At 43.0% G+C, this 21362-nt stretch overlaps 1 protein-coding gene across 1 annotated transcript in view; it reads right to left on the reverse strand.

The window, feature by feature from the left end:
• The window catches only part of LOC149816447 (uncharacterized), a 34638-nt gene extending 13592 nt beyond the window's left edge, over positions 1-21046 (reverse strand). Inside the window, exons 1-4 of the mRNA XM_089986827.1 lie at positions 20869-21046; positions 20667-20752; positions 20393-20549; positions 184-288 (exon numbers count right to left, since the gene is read on the reverse strand). Coding sequence (XP_089842953.1) covers positions 184-288; positions 20393-20549; positions 20667-20752; positions 20869-21043 — 523 coding nt within the window. The 5' untranslated portion in view covers positions 21044-21046. The remainder of the gene's footprint in view (positions 1-183; positions 289-20392; positions 20550-20666; positions 20753-20868) is intronic.
• Between the last annotated feature and the right edge of the window lie 316 nt (positions 21047-21362).

Genomic DNA, 21362 nt, shown 5'->3' on the forward strand with positions numbered 1-21362 from the left:
AGAAAGAGAGAGAGAGAGAGAGGCAAATTCATCAAAAGGTAGAAAAGTACTGGCTTCTTCAGCTAAGTTAGATGCATGTGCCAGGTCTCCAAAGGTTTTTGCACATCAAGAGGAATTTGTGTATATATCATCATATAATACAAACAAGTTATCTTAAATCCATCAAAAAAGTTTGGGAAATACCAGCTTCTTCTGCTAAGTGAGAACCCCGAGATGAATTTCTTTGTGCTTCAAGTGCCACCTTTTTGGTTTCTTCTACTTTTCCCTTGCGCCAAGTCTCAAGAGCTTCTGTTTGACCAAAGCAGGTCCCAAGTGGCATCAGCATAGGGTACACAGACATGAATGCTTGCGCACACGCACAGACATACACATGAAAGCAACAGTCTGTTCTATTGAGAAGAAGCATTCAACATTAAAACAAACATTTTCTTATCATCCAATTATCTGATTTCTTTCTCTGGTTAAGAAGTTTTCCTTTCTTATTATCTGAAACAGGTGCACTCCTCTTGTAACACATCCTTCTCCTCTGAGCGGTGTCATTGGATGCATATTGTTTGAGATATAAAAGTATTCTGGTTGACATACACATGAAAGCAACAGTCTGTTCTATTGAGAAGAAGCATTCAACATTAAAACAAACATTTTCTTATCATCCAATTATCTGATTTTTTCTCTGGTTAAGAAGTTTTCATTTCTTATTATCTGAAACAGGTGCACTCCTCTTCTAACACATCCTTCTCCTCTGAGCGGTGTCATCGGATGCATATTGTTTGAGATATAAAAGTATTCTGGTTAGCACAAGCATTCCTAATTGTTTGTGAAATATCTGGATTTAATCCCTTTCTCTTTGCATCTTCTTTAGGGATTTATTTTCCCCTTTGGCTTTTATGATAAAATAGTGTGGTGGTTGCTAGTTACTTAGAAGGATAGAGAGTGTTCAGAATTTCTAATTGCAAACATCAGGATCAGGGGATCCCTGTATTGGTGATTACAGATGGCCAGCTTTTTAATGTGCAAAACAACCACATCTCTTTCCAGGAGTTTGGAAAGAAACCTTCAAACAATATTCTGATCTTAGAGTTTAGATACATTTTTTGTGATGCAGGGAGGAGCTGGATCCAGATTGAAAAGATGATAGTGATTTACATCAGATTGGATAGAGATCCAAATATGTAAGGCCCACGAAGGAATTTGAAGATTAGTAGTTACTGTAGAAATTAGAAGTTATAGTATCATGAATTACTTTATGTGACATGTATATAAAGTTCATGGGTGCCATAGAGATAGAGTTTGGAAAGATTAGCAAGGTTGATGATTTAGGATAAAAGTTTCTCATCTATGTAGTTAAAATCCCACCTAGGATAACCAGGCTACCTAGCCGTAAGTTTACTGCCTAGGAGCGCCTAGGTGAATAGGCAAATACCTTGGTTGAGAGCTGGGGGGAAGGGGGGCACTGAGGTTGGTATTTTACATTTGATTTTATTATATTTAAAACATTATCATCATGTTTAGATTGTATATTTTGAAATATTTAAGTTTTTCAGTATTTTTTATATTTTATTTAAAATAATTTTATTCTTTTGCACACTCTAAGTGACGAATCTAAACAAATATTTGTTTAGATGGAGTTGAATATTAGAAATATATTTATGTTTAATTGTTTAGATTCGTTCATCAATTTTTTAAGTTTCAGTTGTTTAGCTTCATAAACTGTGTTGAATATGTATCTTCTATTACTTTTAAGAATTTATTCTAATTTTTTAATATTTTCCTTTTTTGGTCCCGACTAATTCTGCTTAGGCTCACTAGGCCATTTACAGGGCTGGCGCCTAGGCGCTGGCGCCTAGGCACCGATTAATGTTATTGACTAATCAGTTTCTTATTGCATTTTTTGTCTTGATATTAAAAAAATAGGCTAGAACATATGGGGATCTATGTCACACGAATACAACTGGGGATACAGGGATACGTCCATTTTAGGAAGTTTCCAATATGACTTGTATACTAAGCCACAGGGACTCGGCAAAACAGGTGCCGCACCCGCGTCGACGCGACGCAGGTGCGCGTGCGGCACTGGGTGAGGTCAACGCACCCATGGTCATTTTCATCCACTTTTCGGCGTTAAAAAAAATCCCCAACGAAGAGGATTAGGGCAAAAAAAATTGCCCTAATCTCTCCTCTCCTCTCCTGCTCAGCTCGAGCTCTCTCCTACCGACGCCCCAGCGCCACCTCCTAGGCTCCTCCTCTCCTTTCGCAGGTACGTACCCTCTCTCGCTCTCTTCTTGTGTCGGCAGGGGAGGGGTCGAGCCCCCCCCCCCCCCCCTCTCGCTCTCTTGTTGGGTCGGCAAGGAAGGAGCCGAGCCCCCCCTGCTCCCTCGGTTTTCAGCAGGGGAGGGGTCAAGCCCGCCCCCTCTCTCGCTCTCATGTTGGGTCGGCAGGGGAGGGGCTGAGCCCCCCCTGCTCCCTTTGTTTTCGGCAGGGGAGGGGCCGAGCCCCCCCTCTCGCTATCTTGTTGGGTCGACAGGGGAGGGGCTGAGCCCCCCCCCCCCCCCTCTCACTCTCTTGTTGGGTCGGCAGGGGAGGGGTCCAGCCCCCCTATTAAGACTGTATCATAAACTGGATCGGGTTTTCCAGTATGGGTCGGGTTCTCCAATGTAACTTGTAAGTTTATGTCTGGGTATGGATCCAAATACTTGGTCCAACCCAGTTACTGTTTTGTATATGTATATATAAACATAAAGTAGGGCACGACTTCATTATTGAAGTCCCCTTTTGCTGTCGCAGCTCTCTCTCTCTCTCTCTCACGCCTCATTCTCACGTTCCAGCAAGATCGAGTGGGCCATTCTAACATGGTATCAGAGCAGGCTTCTGCACAGTGAATCGACTCCGAAGGGCGTGTCTAGCAAGATCGACACTGCAGGTGCTGTTCCGTCTAGGGCTATCCAGCGAGATCAACGTCCCAGGTGTTTCTTCTTCCAGGTTCTTCAATCTACCTCCTTTTCTATTTTCTATTTCTGTCTGCATCCTCTTTCTGCCTTCATCCAGCTTTTCCCTTCTGTTTAGTCGTCGTTCCTCTTTTTGTTTGTTTTCTTCCAATCTATCGATAGATTGGACCCTGCGTGACTGCTGTCCTTTTTTTATCTATCTTTTCTTCCTTTTGTTTATCACGTCTGATTTGGATTAGACTGTCGAACCCAAAGGCTATCTGAAATCCGAATCTGCCCAAACGTGGGTTCTGATATCAGATTTGGTATTAAGTTGAAAACAGCCATCAACTGTTTAGGTTCATATATTGTGTTTTGATTGTTGCATCTGTTTCATTCCAGTCTGAAATCAAGATCAGATCTAATCCAAAGATCAGATCTGTTTTCTTAGTTGCTGTTGTTCCTTCATCTGTCACGGTTAGATCTGAGTTCACTCCAGATCTGAAGCGAATCTGATTTTTATTTCTTCTCGATCCAATTTCACTCCTTTATTCTTGATTTCTGGTTATTCCTTCAAGGTCTAAAATACCTATTCATTTATTCTTTATTCTTGATTTAATCTGGTCTGAATTTATTTCAGATCTAAAGTCATTCCTTAAGTGTTTGTCAGCAGTCAGCAACTTTATAGTTCAGTTTTCATGGATTCTGTTACCCTGCCATCTAGTTTTCTAGGACAACTTATCTCAGACAAACTGAATAACAATAACTATTTAACCTGGAAGAGGCAAATACTGCCTTTCATTAAGAGCCTCGATCTCTATGGACACCTAGATGGAACGATCTCTGCACCATCAGAATTTATTGTGCAGGAAATTGTGGACGATAAGGGAGAGACTTCTAACAAGTTGATTCGAAATCTTGAATTCACCACTTGGAGAAAACGAGATCAAGCTGTTGTAGCCTACATTACCTCTACTCTTTCGCGAGAGGTTCTTGTAGGTATTCCAGATGAGTGCTCAGCAATGGAGCTGTGGGAACAACTTGCGAAGACCTATTCTCAAATCTCAGAGGCAAGAATTATGCATTTGAAGAGGGAGTTTCAACTCCTAAAGAAAGAAAGCATGACTGTTACAGAGTATATGAACAAGGTGAAGATCATCACAGATCAATTGGCTATGGTGGGCTGTGTGATTTCTGATAAGGACAAAGTTCAACAAGCGCTAAACGGGCTTGGATCAGATTATCATATGTTGGTAACATCTCTCTTGTGTCTTCCTTCACTTCCTAACTTTGAGGATCTTCGGGCAAAATTACTACAATATGAAATTTCCATTAAAGGAGAAGATGTAGGCAACAATTCAGGAAGCCAAGAAGTATTGTTTACAGGGACAAATTCAGGAAGAGGACGTGGCCACTTTCGAGGAGGACATGGACAGACAAGAAATAATCAAGGGGGGCGTGGATTGTTGCCCACGCCTAGCATGCCGTCAGGTAGTTTTTCGGGAAATCACAATTTCAAAAATGTTCCAACTTGCTATTTTTGCAACAAAAAGGGACATATCAAAGCAAATTGTTGGCACAACCCGCAAAATAAAGGGAAAATGAATGGCACAGGATCGTCAAGCAAGGGAAAAGTTGGAGGAACTCAATGGGATGAAGACAATGTCAAGAGTCTTTTAATATCAGCTTTGTCAGGATTGAATTTCAAACAGGGTGATCAGGGAACTTGGTATATTGATTCTGGAGCTGCAGCCCACGTGACAGGTGATATTGGTAAGATTTTGAAACCTATCCCTTATCATGGAAATGCAAGTATTAAAACTGGAGATGGAGCTCTCCATCCAATAACTTACACTGGAAACGTGAATATTCCTCTTTCCGATGGTTCCCTAAAATTGTCCAATGTTTTTCATTCCCCTAATATTGTCAAAAATATCATTTTTGTTTCTAAATTGGTTGATGACATTCATTCTTGCGTCGAATTTACTCCTTCTTCTGTCTGTGTCAAGGATCCACTCACGAAGAAGACGCTCGTTGAGGGAGAGCGAAAGGGAAATATGTATATCCTCAAAGAGACTTCTTCACTTGTTTGCAGAGCTGGATCGAAATCGTCAATTGGTCAACCATTCAAATTAGATTCATCTAAGGATTGTTTGAGTTTGTCTTCGTACAATAAGCCAAATATTTGGCATTGTCGTTTGGGTCATTGTAATAATTCTTCTCTTGAGAAACTTGTGTCAAGTGGACTTATTTCAAGATCAAGTTCGCATAATAAGGTTGATGGTTTTCTTTGTTCTAGTTGTCAGTTGTGTAAGAGTCATGTACTTCCCTTCAATTCAATAAATGAAAGAGCTTCCTTTCCTTTTGAACTTATTCATTCTGATGTTTGGGGACCTGCTCCACAACCCTCTTTGTCTGGTAGTCGCTACTATGTCACATTCATTGATAGTTTTTCCAGATATACTTGGATTTATTTTATGAAATACAAGTCTGAGGTATTCAAATTCTTTCGTTTATTTCATGCTCTTGTTGTCAATCAATTCTCGACAAGTATTCAACAATTCCAGTGTGACGGAGGGGGAGAGTATCTATCAAAGGAATTTACTGAATTTCTTCAAAACAACGGGATAAGGCGTAGAATATCTTGCCCACACACACCACAACAAAATGGGGTCGCGGAAAGAAAACATCGTCATATTGTTGAAAGTGCCCTAAGTATGCTGCATGACACTCATATTCCTTTAAGTCTTTGGACAGAAGCTTTCCACTCTGCGGTTTATGTAATAAATCGTTTACCGATGAAAATGTTGAATAATTTGACTCCTTATTTCGTGTTGTTTGGTACCCAACCTCAATACAGTCAACTACGAGTGTTTGGATGTGTATGCTATGTTCACATTGACAGTTCCCAACGTAATAAATTTCAGGATAAAGCTTGTAGATGCAGGTTTGTTGGGTACGCTGAAGAGTATAAAGGATATCGATGCTATGATCCAGACACTCGACGCATTAAAATCTCACGAAACGTTGTCTTTGATGAGAACAATGTTCAGATCTCGAACAAAGAAGCAAGGGTTACTAAGGAGGAAGAAAGCTATCAGTCGTGGCTAGCGAATGAATTATTTGATCAGCTAGAAATGGATAACTCTGCTCCATGTCACACAGTAATAGATGAGTGTGAGCCCATGGAAACCAATGCAGAACCTAGTGGGAACGTGTTGACAGTTGCTCAGGGATCTACTGTGCCTCCCATCGCAGAAGAAACCTTGACATCAGGTACTGCTCGTCCAGATGGCAGAAGATTCAAAGGGGCAGTGTATGTCAGAAGAAGGGACACACCCCACATAACTGAGCATGTCAGACGTTCGGAAAGGATCAGACACCCTATTGAAAGATGGGTAAGCTATGAGAATTTTTCCACAGAAATGCAGTTATTCGTTGCACAGGTTGAAAAACAAGAAGAACCCATCGATTTCTCCCAAGCCTCCTTGTCATCAAAATGGGCAGATGCTATGAATGAAGAAATGGGAGCCTTGCATGAATGCAGGACCTGGGAAATAGTTCCTAGGCCTCCGGATAAGAATGTTGTAGGGTCTAAGTGGGTATATAAAATTAAGTACAAACCTGACGGATCCATTGAAAGATATAAGGCAAGACTAGTCGCTAAAGGCTTCACACAAGCATATGGAGAAGACTATGACGAGACCTTTAGTCCAGTTGTAAAAATGGGAACCATTCGACTTGTGTTATCCTTGGCGGTTCAGCATGGATGGTCTCTAAGTCAACTTGATGTTAAAAATGCATTCTTACATGGCGATCTGAAGGAGGAAGTTTACATGGAGCAGCCTCTTGGTTATGCAGAAAACAATCCTGAGACACATGTTTGCAGATTGCGACGAGCCATTTATGGACTAAAACAAGCATCTCGGTCATGGTTTGACAGTTTCTCCATTGAAGTACAGCGATTTGGATTTGTCCGTTCTCAACTTGATCATTCATTGTTCATTTTTCGAGAACATCAGGTCAACACCTTACTTCTCATATATGTAGATGACATTATTATTACAGGAAGTTCTTGCAAGCATATAGAGGCTACAAAGATCCTATTGAATCAGAAGTTCAAGATGAAGGACCTGGGTGTCCTACGATATTTCTTGGGGGTTGAAGTGGATCGACAAAATACTAGCCTCTTGTTGACCCAACACAAGTACGCTCTGGATCTTCTGGAAAAGTCAAGAATGAAGAACTGCAAGCCATTGAATACTCCTAGCGTGTTAAACCATAAACTTAGTGCTCAAGATGGGGAGATCTATGAGGACCCGAAATATTATCGTCGCTTAGTTGGGATGCTTCAATATCTTACTTTTACGAGGCCGGATATTGTATATGCAGTGAATCAAGTCTCTCAGTTCATGCACGATCCACGTACAGAACACATGAATGCAGTTAAAAGAATTCTTCGGTACTTGAAGGGTACTCTTGGAGATGGGCTTGTTTATCGTCAATCAAAGGCAAAAGGAGAACATAGACCACTAGAAGTGTATGCAGATGCAGATTGGGCAGGAGATCCAGATGATAGAAAGTCAGTCTCTGGGTATTGTGTGTATGTTGATGAAAACTTAATAGCATGGAGTAGTCGGAAGCAACGTGCTGTTGCGCGTTCAAGTACAGAAGCTGAGTACCGATCCATGGCCTCTGCCACTGCCGAAGTTACATGGTTAAGACATTTATTAACAGAGATAGGAGAAAAAGTGAAGGTTGCGAATCTGTTTTGCGATAATCAAAGTGTCATTCAAATTGCTTTCAATCCTATCCATCATGGTCGAACGAAACACATAGAGATCGATCAACACTTTGTCCGACAGAAGGTAGAGGACAAAGAAGTTATTCCAGTCTATGTACCAACAGAAGATCAAGTTGCTGATCTACTTACCAAAGGACTTACGAGTGCACGGTTTTGGTATCTCAAAGGCAAGTTGTCCATGGTACAGGACCATGCACGACTTGAGGGAGGGTATTAAGACTGTATCATAAACTGGATCGGGTTTTCCAGTATGGGTCGGGTTCTCCAATGTAACTTGTAAGTTTATGTCTGGGTATGGATCCAAATACTTGGTCCAACCCAGTTACTGTTTTGTATATGTATATATAAACATAAAGTAGGGCACGACTTCATTATTGAAGTCCCCTTTTGCTGTCGCAGCTCTCTCTCTCTCTCTCTCACGCCTCATTCTCACGTTCCAGCAAGATCGAGTGGGCCATTCTAACACCCCCCCCCCTGCTCCCTCTGTTTTCGGCAGGGGAGGGGGTCGAGCCCTCGTCCATGCTCCCCCTTATTTCAGGGGAGGGGTTGAGTCCCTCCCTAATTTTTGGCAGGGGAGGGGCAGATCCCCCTCCTTGCTCCTGATTTTATATATATTTTTATATCAAGATAATGTTTGTAGAATTGATTTGAAATTTTGAATATATTTTTTTTTGTGTTTTCAGGATAAAAATGACAGATAAAGGAAAAGAACTTGTGTCATCCTCATCCCAACATGTGAGTTTTGTTGCTAGTTGTAGTGGGATTGATGATATGGGGCCACTATAGGTACATTTAGATAAACTTGCAAAAACTGGAGAAGGAGGTGGTGGAAACAAGAGATTTCGATGCAAGCTCTGCGAAAGAGATTTTGTTGGGTCTTACACAAGAGTGAAGGCTTACTTGTGGAAGATACCAGGACATGGCATTTCAGGATGCAAAAAAGTTGATGAGGCAATGCGAAGACAATACAAGAAGAATATGAGAAGAGAAAGGCAATGACCGATTTTTGTGCAGTTAGTGTGCCATTTGCAAGCCACCAAGAAGATGCTGAAAAAAAAAAAAAAAAAATTCAATGCAGGAGGTAGAGGAACGATACAAGCAGCATTCAATACATATGAGAGAAAAGAATTGGATAGAAAAGTTGGGAGGTATTTTTATTCTAGTTCACTCTCATTTAATGCTGCTAGAAATCCTTATTGGAAGGATTTAGTAACATCTTTGGCAAATTGTAATTTGAGTGGCTATGTGCCTCCAAGTTCAGAAAAAATACGAACCACACTTCTTGCAGAAGAGAGGGCAAATGTGGAGAGGTTGCTGGAGATTAAAAAATATTCATGGAAGCAAAATGGAGTTTCTATTGTGTCTAATGGATGGACAGATATTCAAAGGCGTCCACTGATCAATTTCATTGCTTGTTTGCTTAGTGGCCTAATATTCTTGAAAGCAGTTGATGCATCTGGGGAATATAAAAATGCAGAGTATTTGAAGGTATTGTTTATAGAAGTCATAAAAGAAGTGAGTGATCACAAAGTGGTACAAATCATTACAGACAACGCTCCAGTTTGTAAAAGTGCAGCGTTGAGTTTGGAGAGTGAGTACCCTCATATTTTTTGGACTCCCTGTGTAGCACACAACTTAAATCTAGCCCTAAAAAGCATCTACAACCCCAAAGAAGAAGAAAATTCACAAGCATATGCTTTATGTTCATGGATTGAAGATTTAAAAAGAAATGTCAAAAGCATTAGGAATTTTGTTGTTAACCACCATCGTGCTAATGCTATATTTAATAGGCATTCTGACTTGAAATTGTTGAAGGTCGCTGAAACATGTTTTGCGTCCATCATTGTGATGGTGAAGAGGATTAAAATAGTGAAGAATGCTTTGATTAACATGGTGACTGATGAAAATTGGACATTCTATCGTGTTGATGATGATATCAAGGCTCAAGAAATTAAAAAATCCATTCTCTATGATGAGTTTTGGGACAGAGTGGTATACTTCTTTCAATTTATGCAACCTATTTGGGAAATATTAAGAGAAGTTGAAAAAGATGAGCTCATGCTTCACAAAGTTTATGAAATGTGGGATAATATGATTGAAAAAATACAAGCTATAGTTTTCAAGCATGAAGAAAAAAATTCTGCATTGGATGATTCAGAATTTTTTAATCATATTCATTCAATTTTAGTCAGAAGATGGGATAAGAGCAACACTCCTTTGCATTGCATGACACATTCTCTTAATCCAAAATATTATGCAAATAAGTGACGGGTTGGTGGTATTGGTCGTGTCCCTCCAAATTTAGACCTAGAGCTATCAAGACATAGAAATATGTGTATGAGACAAGACTTTTTCCAGAAGCATATCTTCTACATCAAGTCACATAAGAGTTTGAAAAATTTTCATTCTTGAGATTATATGGACCGACATTATTCGCAAGAGAAGAGGATAATATAGATCCTATCACATGGTGGTCAACATTTGGATCCGAAACATCTCTTCTCCAACGTCTTGCATTAAGATTGTTATCGCAGCCTGCTAGTTCATATTGCGGTGAATGAAATTGGAGCACATATTCTCAAATCCACAACATGAAGAGAAACAAACTCACCAGCAAGCGTGCAGAGGATTTGATATATGTTCATTCAAATCTTCAATTACTTTCGCGAACCAATGATGAATACAGGTACTAATTTGCTCTCTTAGTTATTTGATTATTTCTTAGTTTTCATTTAAATATACTTGTATTGTATTTAACATTTTCAAATTGGGTTTATAACGCAGACAAGGAACATCCATATTTTTTATTACTTCATGCTCTCCCTCGAAGTCACGCTCTTCTAGGTTTACATCCCAAAATTTGGATGTTCCTTGTCTGTGTTACAAACCCAATTTGAAAATGACCGTATCTCGTCCAAAAAACCGTCTTAGGAATATCATCATTCCTAATTCTGAGCTGATGGTATCCAGACCTAAGATCGATTTTCGAGAAAACCTTGGCCTTCTGCAACTGATCGAACAAGTCTTTGATACGCGGCAAAGGGTACTTGTTTTTTATTGTGGCCTGGTTGAGCATTTGATAGTCGATGCACAGACGCAAGGTCCCGTCCTTCTTCTTCACAAAGAGCACAGGAGCTCCCCAAGGAGAAACGTTGGGGCGAATGAATCCCTGATCCAACAACTCTTGCAACTGCTTCTTCAGCTCCTCAAGCTCAGCTGGCGCCATTCTGTAGGGTGCTTTGGAGATTGGCGTCGTACCTGGTAGCAATTCAATATTGAATTCTAACTCACGAGACGGTGGAAGTCCCGACAGCTCTTTAGGAAAAACGTCGGGATAATCGCGAACGACTTCCAGCTCATCGATGGAAATAGGCATTGGATCTGACTGGATAACACTAACCAAAAAGGCAGTGCATCCCTTCCGCAAGAAGTTATGTGCCTTAAGCGCCGAGATCATCCGGCTTGCTCGAACAGGTCTGGGAATTCTGAATTCTACTCTCGAAGAGCCTAGAGGTGATAAAACGATATTGCCATCACGGCAAAAGATCTTGGCATGATACTTGTGCAACCAATCCATGCCTAGGATGACGTCAAATTCGGTCATCTCCAGCAGGATAGCATAAGCAGGCAAGTGTCGCTCTACCACCACTACATCCAATTCAGGTATGTAAGTGGTGCAAACAGTGTTCTTCCCAACGGGGTTATACACGTCTAAAGTATTATCAAGTGTTTTTACTGTTATATGCAATTGTTTTACGAATTTTTCTGAAACAAACGAGTGTGTAGCACCACAATCAAAGAGTGCAAAAGCTGCTTGATCAGCAACAATAATGGTACCTTGAACGAGATCCCCTTTGGTCAATTGATCGACCGTGGCTGCATAAACTCGACCCGGCTCCCTGCCACTGCTTGGTTGTGCTCGCTGTTGCTGCTGATGAGGTGGTTGAGGAGGCTGAGATACGTTGTCGGTTCGCTTGAGGTCATCTGCTGCTTTCTTCCGGCAGTCGCGTATGAAATGGCCCATCTTGCCACAGTACAGGCATCCGCCCTTGTCCCGCGGACAAGATTGTCCCACGTGAGGCCTCTTGCACCTGGGGCAGTTATCACCAGACGGCTGCCTGGACGGTGGATGGCTCTGCTGTCGTTGGCGCTTTGCTGGAGGAAACTGCTTCCCTCCCTCAGTCTTCACTGGTAATGGTGGCCGCTGCCCTGGGCCGCCGGAAAAGGTCTTCTTTTGATCACCACCGGACGCGGTTGACTTTTTGGCTTGCACACTTTTTGAACGCTCTCAGTCCTCGTTCAGTAAGGTGGCTGCTGCTACCGCCGCAGAAAAAGTCGCGGGCATGCTGGTGAGAACCCTATGCTTGAGTCCTTCCTTCAGTCCGCGAATGAACTTCCCGGCCCGCTCATGATCATCCTCGAATAGGTGAGGACAATAGTTCTCCAACCGTTGAAATTTGGCGATATATTCGTTCAAACTTAAGCTGCCTTGGCACAGCTCCAGAAATTCCACCTTCTTCTTTTCCCTCGCATGAGGAGGGAAATAGTTTCCGAGAAAAACCCTTCGGAAGGCCTCCCACGGAATCACCTCAGCACCCGGAAACTGCACCTCCTGCGTAGTGTCCCACCATTCGCGAGCGTCGTCCTTCAATCGAAAGGACCCGAACATCGTCTTCTTATCATCAGAGGGACGGACAACACTTGGAACACCCGTTCCACCTCTTTAACCCAACTCTCCGCCAAGTCAGGATCAACCTTGCCAGAGAAAGTAGGAGGGTCCAGCTTCAGAAATTTTTCATAGGTGGCAGTTGGTGCATTCCCAACAAGGGAACCCGGATCCTGATGGGGGCGACCCTGGTTACGAATCGCCTCAGCTAAGGAGTTGAGGGTATCCATCATGAATCCCCTCTGCTCACGCAACTTATCGGCCAGGCTGTGACTTGAGTTTCCCGCCATCCTTAAAAAGCAACCAAGATTAAGGTCAAAAATACTGAAGACGTACAAGTAGGCATAAGTATAGGAGCAAAGGCAAAAACATAGATCTTTATTACGAAAGTCAAATATTTAGAATCCAGCTGTGCTGGTACATAAGCCAAGAGTACTATTCCGTAATTATAAATGAGTTCACAGACTCCAACAAAACTGGGTAAGTGCTATCTCCCCTTAGGGACGGCTAGAGTACTTCCTAAGATATTCCCTTCTATTGCCTGTGCGCCTGAATCTGCGCTTAGGGGTGAAGGGAAGTGGCTCCTCGTAGGAGGTCTCCTGCCCGTAAAGGGGCGTCGCCGGAGTATATTCCGGTGAGCCAAGACTATAATCTGAAGAATCCGTCGCAGGTGTGTATATGGGTGATACACCGCCCACTGGGTCTGCCGGAGGTGGCGGTTGCTCGCCCGCAGTCGAAATTGTGATCTTGCCGTCATGCTCGGCCTTGTGGAGGCAAGCATCCATGGTGTGCCCTGTTTCTCCGCAGAAACCACACTCCTCTGCTAACTCAGGGGGAACAAAATCTCCTGATGACTCCTGTGGTGTCTGATGGTGCACCCGAACGTGTGAAGGCGCGAAACCACCTTTTCGAGCATGCACCTCAGCCCACGCTGCTGCCAAGGGTATCTGGTAGGTGATCGGTAGTGGGAAGCCTTGCTCATCCGTAAAAATGGGTAGAGGAGGGCGGTTAGCCCAGTAACCAGCCCCGAACATCTCATGTCCGCCCCTCTCCCTTACGGAACGGCCACGTACTCTACGCGTGCTCCTACCGCGACTACCACTAGAACCAGTAAACGGATCCATCTATCCAACGGTACTACGAATAAAACAAGAATATAATTTAGTCTAAACATGCTATTAAATATCAAAGACTTACTTACAGCGCGATGGGATGCTCAATAGTCAAGATTTCACCTCTTTCTGATCTGGCTCTGATACCAAGTTGTAACGCCCCAAAATTTGATTTCGAAAACCTTATTGAAAAACCTTTCAAAGATTTAAAGTTTTAATTTTTAAAAACGACAGCGGAAGACATTTAGAAAGGAACACAAGTCAACAATCCTGGGTACGTTAGCTGAAAAACCATCATTCACATGTACAACAACTTAAAGAAATTTAAGAAATAAGGCAATAGATTAAAAAACTGCAGTTTATTACAAAATGAGCATTTTATTCCAAAGTTCAATAAATCTAAAGAAAACTCCAAAAAGACCCAGAGCCAAGCCGCCAGCAGAAAGAAGATGAATCTTGATCCATGTTGCACCACGCCATCGGCCGCCAGTGAAGTCCTACTCCTCACATGCCCATGAAATGGGTCAGTTTCATAACAAACCAGTAGGTGCACGAACAGATAAGTAGAATGAAAATAAAACAGAACATTCATGAGATAAGCAGTTATGATATTTAAGCAATTAAAACAATTGTAGTCTATTCTAACAAATGTAATAAGTGCAAAGAGTTGTTAGTTGAAGCAGTGTAAGTCTCAGTCATCTACAACTATTCATGAAGATATTCCTTAAGTTCTGATATTAACTGGCCTGTGGGTACGCACAGACGCGAAACGTAGAAACAGCCAAGACCGATCCGGGGGTTTATTATGTCAGGTGTTTTCATTAACCCGGATGACTGACTGAGTCCGCTCCTAAGGGGACGGTCAGTGACCAAGAGAGTAAATCCCCAAAGGCATTCGTGGCCCATGGATGCATCCAACTTCTGCAGAAGTGCCTGGGAGTTACCACCTAGGATAATTTATGGTAATCCCAATTCCCCTAACTCCGATGACTGGGGAAACCGAGTCTTTTGCCCGTGGGGTGGTTGTTAACAACTTGTCCATCGGAGTCTTTGTACCATCCATCCTCTCCCTTGATGAACCGTGAAGATCGGATGGGTACGACGGGGGTTTCTTAACCGCCGTCCCATCCTGCATGTTCTGGTCTATTAGACCCACTCGAGCATCTTGCCTGTGAAGACGAAAGGTCACCATTTATGTGATCTCAGCATTGTGCTAATTGCACTCATCGAGGTTGCTACAGCCTCATCCTCCAACCATCGTAACCCACATGGGACGTACTTGTCCAAAAGTACGGTTGTACCTCCCTAGAGGTACAACTACGATGAGAGGGCAACATATAATGTTTTATGATTCTTTTGGTTCATAAATGACATGTATTGCTCTTTTGAGAAATTTGGCCTGTGGAGGCCAACATTAACTCATCTATATAAAGTGTTGAGTTCCTACTTCAAGGTTCTCCATGACCTCTCGTCAAATTTATACCATACCTGCCTTAAGGTTTGGTTATAATAGTAATTGCAGTGGTTTTCTTTCCAGAAATGAGTCTATTCACAAAGTCTACCTTAAGTATGCAGTTTCAAAAGAATAAGCATGCCGAACAGACAATCACGAGTTAAGTAATTCTACAGGTAAACAGGTATGCCACTTAAACTACTTGATTCTTTCTAGAATGAGTCTACCCAAAGAATTTACATTAAGCATGCAATTTCAAAAGAATCAAAATGAGTAAACTCTGACCAGCCAATACTTCTTCAGATCTTAAGATAAGCAGGTATGTAAAATAATTATTCTATCTCAGAAGTCTTATTTTATTTTGTTCATACAAACTCTTCGTGCGACTTTCCCCTACCTCGGGATGTCGTGCAGCTGCGTGCGCCTACGCGTGTAGATGATACGAGGCTCGGGCCGCGGAGCCAGAGCGGGGGTCCGATGCGAGGTCTGTAACAGTGCTACGTTAATTATTATGCGGAGAAGTAGAAAAACAAGCCTGCCAATAGAAAAAAGAGAGAGGCAGCAGGGGTGTGCCCCTACTGACCGAAATCAGAAAAACGACAAGGGGCGAGCCCTTGCCTGCAGACAGCCGCGAGGTGACAGGGGCTGAGCCCTCTGTCGAAAAAAAATACTGAGGCGACAGGGGGGGTCAACCCCTGCCAATCGCAAAGAAGCGGCAGGGGCTGAGCCCCTGCCGGCAAAATAAATGTGGCAGGGGCTGAGCCCTTGCCAGAAATGCTAAAGTGGCAGGGCTGAGCCTCTGCCAGAAACAATCAAGTGGCAGGGGCTGAGCCCCTGCCAGCAATAAAAAGGTGGCAGGGTTGGGCCCCTGCCGGCAAAAATGAAAGTGGCAGGGGCTGAGCCCCTGCCAGCAAAATGAATGTGGCAGGGGCTGCAGCAACAATTATGTGGCAGGGGCTGAGCCCCTGCAGGCAAGATGAATGTGGCAGGGGTTGAGCCCCTGCCGGCAAAATGAATGTGGCAGGGGCTGAGCCCCTGCCGGCAATAGAAAAGTGACAGGGGTTGAGCCCCTGCCAGCAACGTCAAGTGGCAGGGGCTAAGCCCCTGCCAGAATCATCGAATCGGCAGGGGCTGAGCCCCTGCCGACAGACACGAGACGGCAGGGGCCCAGCCCCTGCCGATGGCGGTGAGGTGGCAGGGCCAAGGCCCCTGCCTGGTAGAGTCAATGAATGGCAGGAGCCTCAGCCCCTGCCAAACCGAGTCACGGCGACCCCAATAATGACGACAGGCAAAAAGGTGTCGCAGGGGTGACTGGACCCCTGTCGGCCCTTCGACAGCCCCACAAGAAAAAAAAAAGGGGGGGGGGGGGGGGGGGGAGAAAGGTGACAGGGGCCTGAGGGCTCCCTGTCGACCCTCCGAAGGGCACAGGAGACGTGGGAGGGTGCGACAGGGGCCGTGCGCCGCTTGTCGGCCTCCCAGCGAGGTGACAGAGAGGGGGGGTGAGGAAGAGAAGAGGGAGGAGAAGAGGGCGGCGTACCTGGGAGGCGGTGGCCGGCGGTGGCCGGCGGCGGCGGCGGGGCGCAGTGACAGCAGGTCGGCACGAGGAGGAGGAAGCTAGAGAGGGGAGGCGTGTCTCTTCTCACCCTCTTGCAATGCTCTTAAAGAGCTCGGGGGTGCGATGAAAGGGGAAACCTCGGTGGGTTTCCCCAATCTACCCGAAAACGAAGGGGGAGAAGGGGGGGGGTGCGGCGCTCGGAATCCTGCGTCGGGTTACTTAAAACCCTAAAGAAAATGGGTCTGGGTCGGGTCCGGACTCGACCCGGCCCGGGTCCAAAACAACAATTTTTTTTTTGTGTGTGGTTTTTACAAAAAGGCACTCTTTAAGAGTGACCACTAGAGCCAAGAACACAAACACCAAATGTGCACACACAAAACTCTCAAAAGTAGAAAATGACTTAAAGTCATAAGTTGGATATTATTGAAGAAAGGAAGAGAAGGGTGAAAAACTCATACTTACAAGAGAAGAATACCTCCTCTATTTATAGAGGAGGGAGGCTCAAAGAAGGGACCACAAGGGGGCTCCCTTGTAGTCGTTGGGAGCCCCAACGGTCAGAAATCTGACTGTTGGGGCCCCAACGACTACAAGTGTGGGGCCCCTTGTGGTCTTACAAAAGGGAAAAAATAAAAAGAAAAAAAGGTAAAAAGGAAAAAGAAAAAAGGAAAAAAGTAAAAACAAAAAAATACATTGGTTGTTTTACAAGAATACCCCTATCGGGTATTTCACTAAAAGAGAAACAGTATATATACATATATGTATATATATACTTATATATATACGGATGTATATATATATAAGTATATGTATATATACATACATATTTTAAGAGACCCTCCCCTGCCGACCCAACAAGAGAGCGAGAGAGAGGGGGGGCTCCATCCCTTCCCTACCGACCCAACAAGAGAGCGAGAAGGGAAGGGGGGGCTCAGCCCCTCCCCTGCCGACCCAACAAGAGAGTGAGAAGGGGGGGCTCGGCCCCTCACCTGCCGACCCAACAAGAGAGCGAGAGGGGGGGCTCGGCCCCTCCCCTGCCGACCCAACAAGAGAGCGAGAGGGCGCAGGGGGGACGCGGGCCCTCCCCTGCCGACACATGAAGAGAGTGAGAGAGGGTACGTACCTGCGAAAAGAGAGGAGGAGCCTAGGAGGTGGCGCTGGGGCGTCGGTAGGAGAGAGCTCGAGTTGAGCGGGAGAGGAGAGGAGAGATTAGGGCAAAAACAAAATTTGCCCTAATCCTCCTTTTCATCGGGGATTTTTTTTTAACGCCGAAAAGTGGACAAAAATGACCCTGGGTGTGTTGACCGCACCCAGGGTCGTGTTGACCGCACCCGCGTCGCGTCGACGCGGGTGCGGCACCTGTTTTGCCGAGTCCCTGTGACTTAGATGTTAACTGTTAAAACTTCAAAATTATATATATATAAATTTTACATTTTTGCCCCTGCCGCACCCCCGCACCCTAGGTTTTTGAAAGTGCCGCACCCCCGCACCCGCACCCATGTGACATAGCCTATGAGTTGCTGTTGATTAATTCACGGTAAACTGAGTATGAAGATGTCATGTTTAGGCATAATCGAGGTTGGAACTATCATCTGAGGCTGCAGGTTTGAGTCCACACTTATAGGCAAGATTCAAATAGTCATAGCTTTGTGTTCCGGAACCCAGATTCAAAAGCTTTTGGTGCATTTGAGAGATAATGATTGAGACTTAAAAGATTTGTTTTTCCTAAAATATAAGGTTCTGAAGTTAACACAGTTGAATCTACAAAAGAAGATAGATAAAATCCAAAATGTGAAGGCATATTTTCAGGACTCAAAACCCATACACCAACATATAATTAGAAGAGAAAACAACGCAAAAAGGTTCAAGATTTGGGGGTTGGGTTGAGCCTTCTCCCATTTAAGAAGGGTGATGCAGGAAGGATCCACATCCAGATTAAAAGTTATATGCATTAATTTATGTGCTTTTTGAATAAAGTTTGTGGGTGTCATAGGGATGAAGTTTGGCAAGATTAGGAAGGTCCAATATTAAGGATAAAGTTTCTTATATTTTATGTTATTTATAGAAACAAAGGCTAGAATGAAGGGGGGTAGTGTTATGATGGCACTTTGTTTTAGATATGGTGAAGCTGTTTGATATTGAATTTCAAAGGTTTTTTATCTTTTATTTCCCCAGTGACAAAAAACATGGATGGCTAAGCCTTTAGTGTTGGATGTCTAGAGGTGACACTAGAAAACATATGCTTTCACTGTTTTTTCTTTTTTCTTGATTATTTGATTCTAGAATCCGCATTCACTTAACCATGCAGGGATTTAGATTATTCACTTAGGGCTTATGTTACCGCGACAGGGCACCTTGGGTGTCGTACCCATGTTGACATGACTACTGGTACCTGGACTATATTATATTATATTATGTATTATATTTTCAATATATAATATATATTCAGAGTATATTTTAGATATATAATATATATTTTCAGTATATTTTAGATGTATAATATATATATATATTTTCAGTATATACTTAGCTGTGTCCCCGTACCCACATTTTTTGGAATTGCTGTGTCGTACCATCCATACTCGTACCCGCACCCATACCCAGGTGACATAGCTTAGGGAGTGTCCATCTCATGGTTGGATATTGTGAGTGCTATTTGGAGTCTTAAGTAACACCTAATGGAATATGAGTTCAGTTTGAGAACATTAAGCACTTGAACACAGCTACAAAAGATCCAAGCATGTGACGTCATAGGTATGTTTTGCATGATACGCACATCTAGGTGCAAAATCGATTCTATACCAGAAAAGGAGAATGAGCAAAATCAGCATTTTTCTGTATGAACTTCAAACAGATTTCAGGAACAAGAACATATAAGTCTACTTACAAAATCCTAACAAAAATCAGTGAACTAACACAGAATGGAGGTTAAAATAAATAAAGAACCAGAATGTTTTCAAAGAGAGACAACACGATAAGCAATAAACAACACCTTCATAGTCGCGCAACAAAATCATCAGTCAGCAAAACGATAAGCGCACAAAGACTAAGTCACATGCATGAGGTAATATGATTTTATATTCCAGCCATACCCAGTAAAAGAGACAAATCACATTATTGAGAAATGGAATGCACAACAACCACATAAAGCACTTCTATTGCCTGAGAGATCACTTTTACAAGATTTTACCAAGTCAAAGCCATGTGACTGTACGCTGTGGAAACACCAGAAAAATTGCTAACAAGATAGTTGATTGAGGAACTGCACACACGTAAGCATGCTATCATATTTTCTATATGCTTGAGAGAAGCATTACTATCATTGTCTCCCCAAAGCACATATCCCGCAGCCCCCCCACCGGAGGGAAAATTACATGTTCACATGTCATTAACTGTGATGCCTACCTACCCTTCTCCCATAATGGAAGAAACAATAGCCTTCTCTAGAAGAAAATGACAAACAAAATTCAAAATATTGTGGACTTGCTTTTAGATTTAGGTTTTCACTTAAACACGGTTCTTGAAATTTCAACTGGTTGGTACGATTTTATAACATGGTGATTGAGGTTCTTAGATTTCCAGTAAATTTGCCCAACTTTGGGGTGCGAGCGAAATAGTTTCTTTCTTGGTCATCTTTCAAATCATTCGTCCCCAAAACTATCAGTTCCTGCACCATGAAAAACAGTTTACTTTCAAAAATAGCAATTGTCACTGATAGAGGTAAGCGGTTCATGAAATTCAAAACACTTCCAAGTACAATGCATTAAATTTCACATATAAATGATGTTTCCTTGATTGAATACAGACCCAAAAATTTGTGGCAACATAATGGGCAATCTACAACCCACGTAAGAAAATTATTTGAGGATCGAAGAAACAACCTCGTTGTTCAGTCACATTGACATTGCCACTGACATTGAGATTCTCCCTGAACTCCTTCAATCTTCGAATAATTTCATCCGCAATATTCTGCTTCAAACGCCGAGGCAGATACGAAACGGATTCGTCTTGGGGTGTTTCTTTCCTAATTTCCTTAACCTTAGCAATATACATATCCAGGCAGGAAAAGTTGAGAAATTGAATTTGGCAGATCAACCAAATGAACCATGCCTGATGTAAGATTCACTCAGAAACGAAGAAGGTAAAGAGAATCACCAATTTGACGAGATCAGTGGGCTCGGACGCCCGTCGAATTCGAATGGATTCTTCCATGATCTTAATCTGGTCATCCGTGTACCCATCTGGGAAATCACCAAAAGCAAGCAAAGGAAGAGAAGGAAATAAAAGATTTCCCGAGATGGGCAAAGTGAAGGAAGCGAGAAACAGGGGAAAGGGAGGAAAAGAAGAAGATGGATACCTCGAAACGAAGATGGGGATAGCTTGTTGGGCCTGGAAACAATGTAGAAGGAAGTGAAGAGGGAGTGGATCACGTAGAGGGCAGCCACGAGATTGATGAAGCAGATGACCATGGTGGTTCTCTTGTAGGAGCAGTTGGACCTTCCTGGATTCCCCCATTCGAACCCCCTTGCCATCTCCTCCCCTTCATCTGGTGCCCATGAGAGAGAGAGAGAGAGAGAGAGAGAGAGAGAGAGAGAGAGGAGGACACACTGTTAATCGGAGAAGAACAAAAACGTAACCGTAGTTTTTATGACCTTGATTTTGGAATGTTAGTATTTATATGTTTCTCTCTCTCTCTCTTCTTTGCTTCTGGGTTTTGGGTTTAATTTGATTTAATGATCAATGACAGATGATGGTAATGGTTTATTTAACATAAATTCTACCATTGATGATTAAACAAACAATTGGATTCATTTTCCTATATCCCAGAGTGCATCTAAGTAGGTGGTCTGT

Source organism: Nuphar pumila, chromosome 14 (assembly GCF_984573655.1).
Source record: "Nuphar pumila chromosome 14, dmNupPumi1.hap1.1, whole genome shotgun sequence".
Classification (NCBI taxonomy): Eukaryota; Viridiplantae; Streptophyta; class Magnoliopsida; order Nymphaeales; family Nymphaeaceae; genus Nuphar; species Nuphar pumila.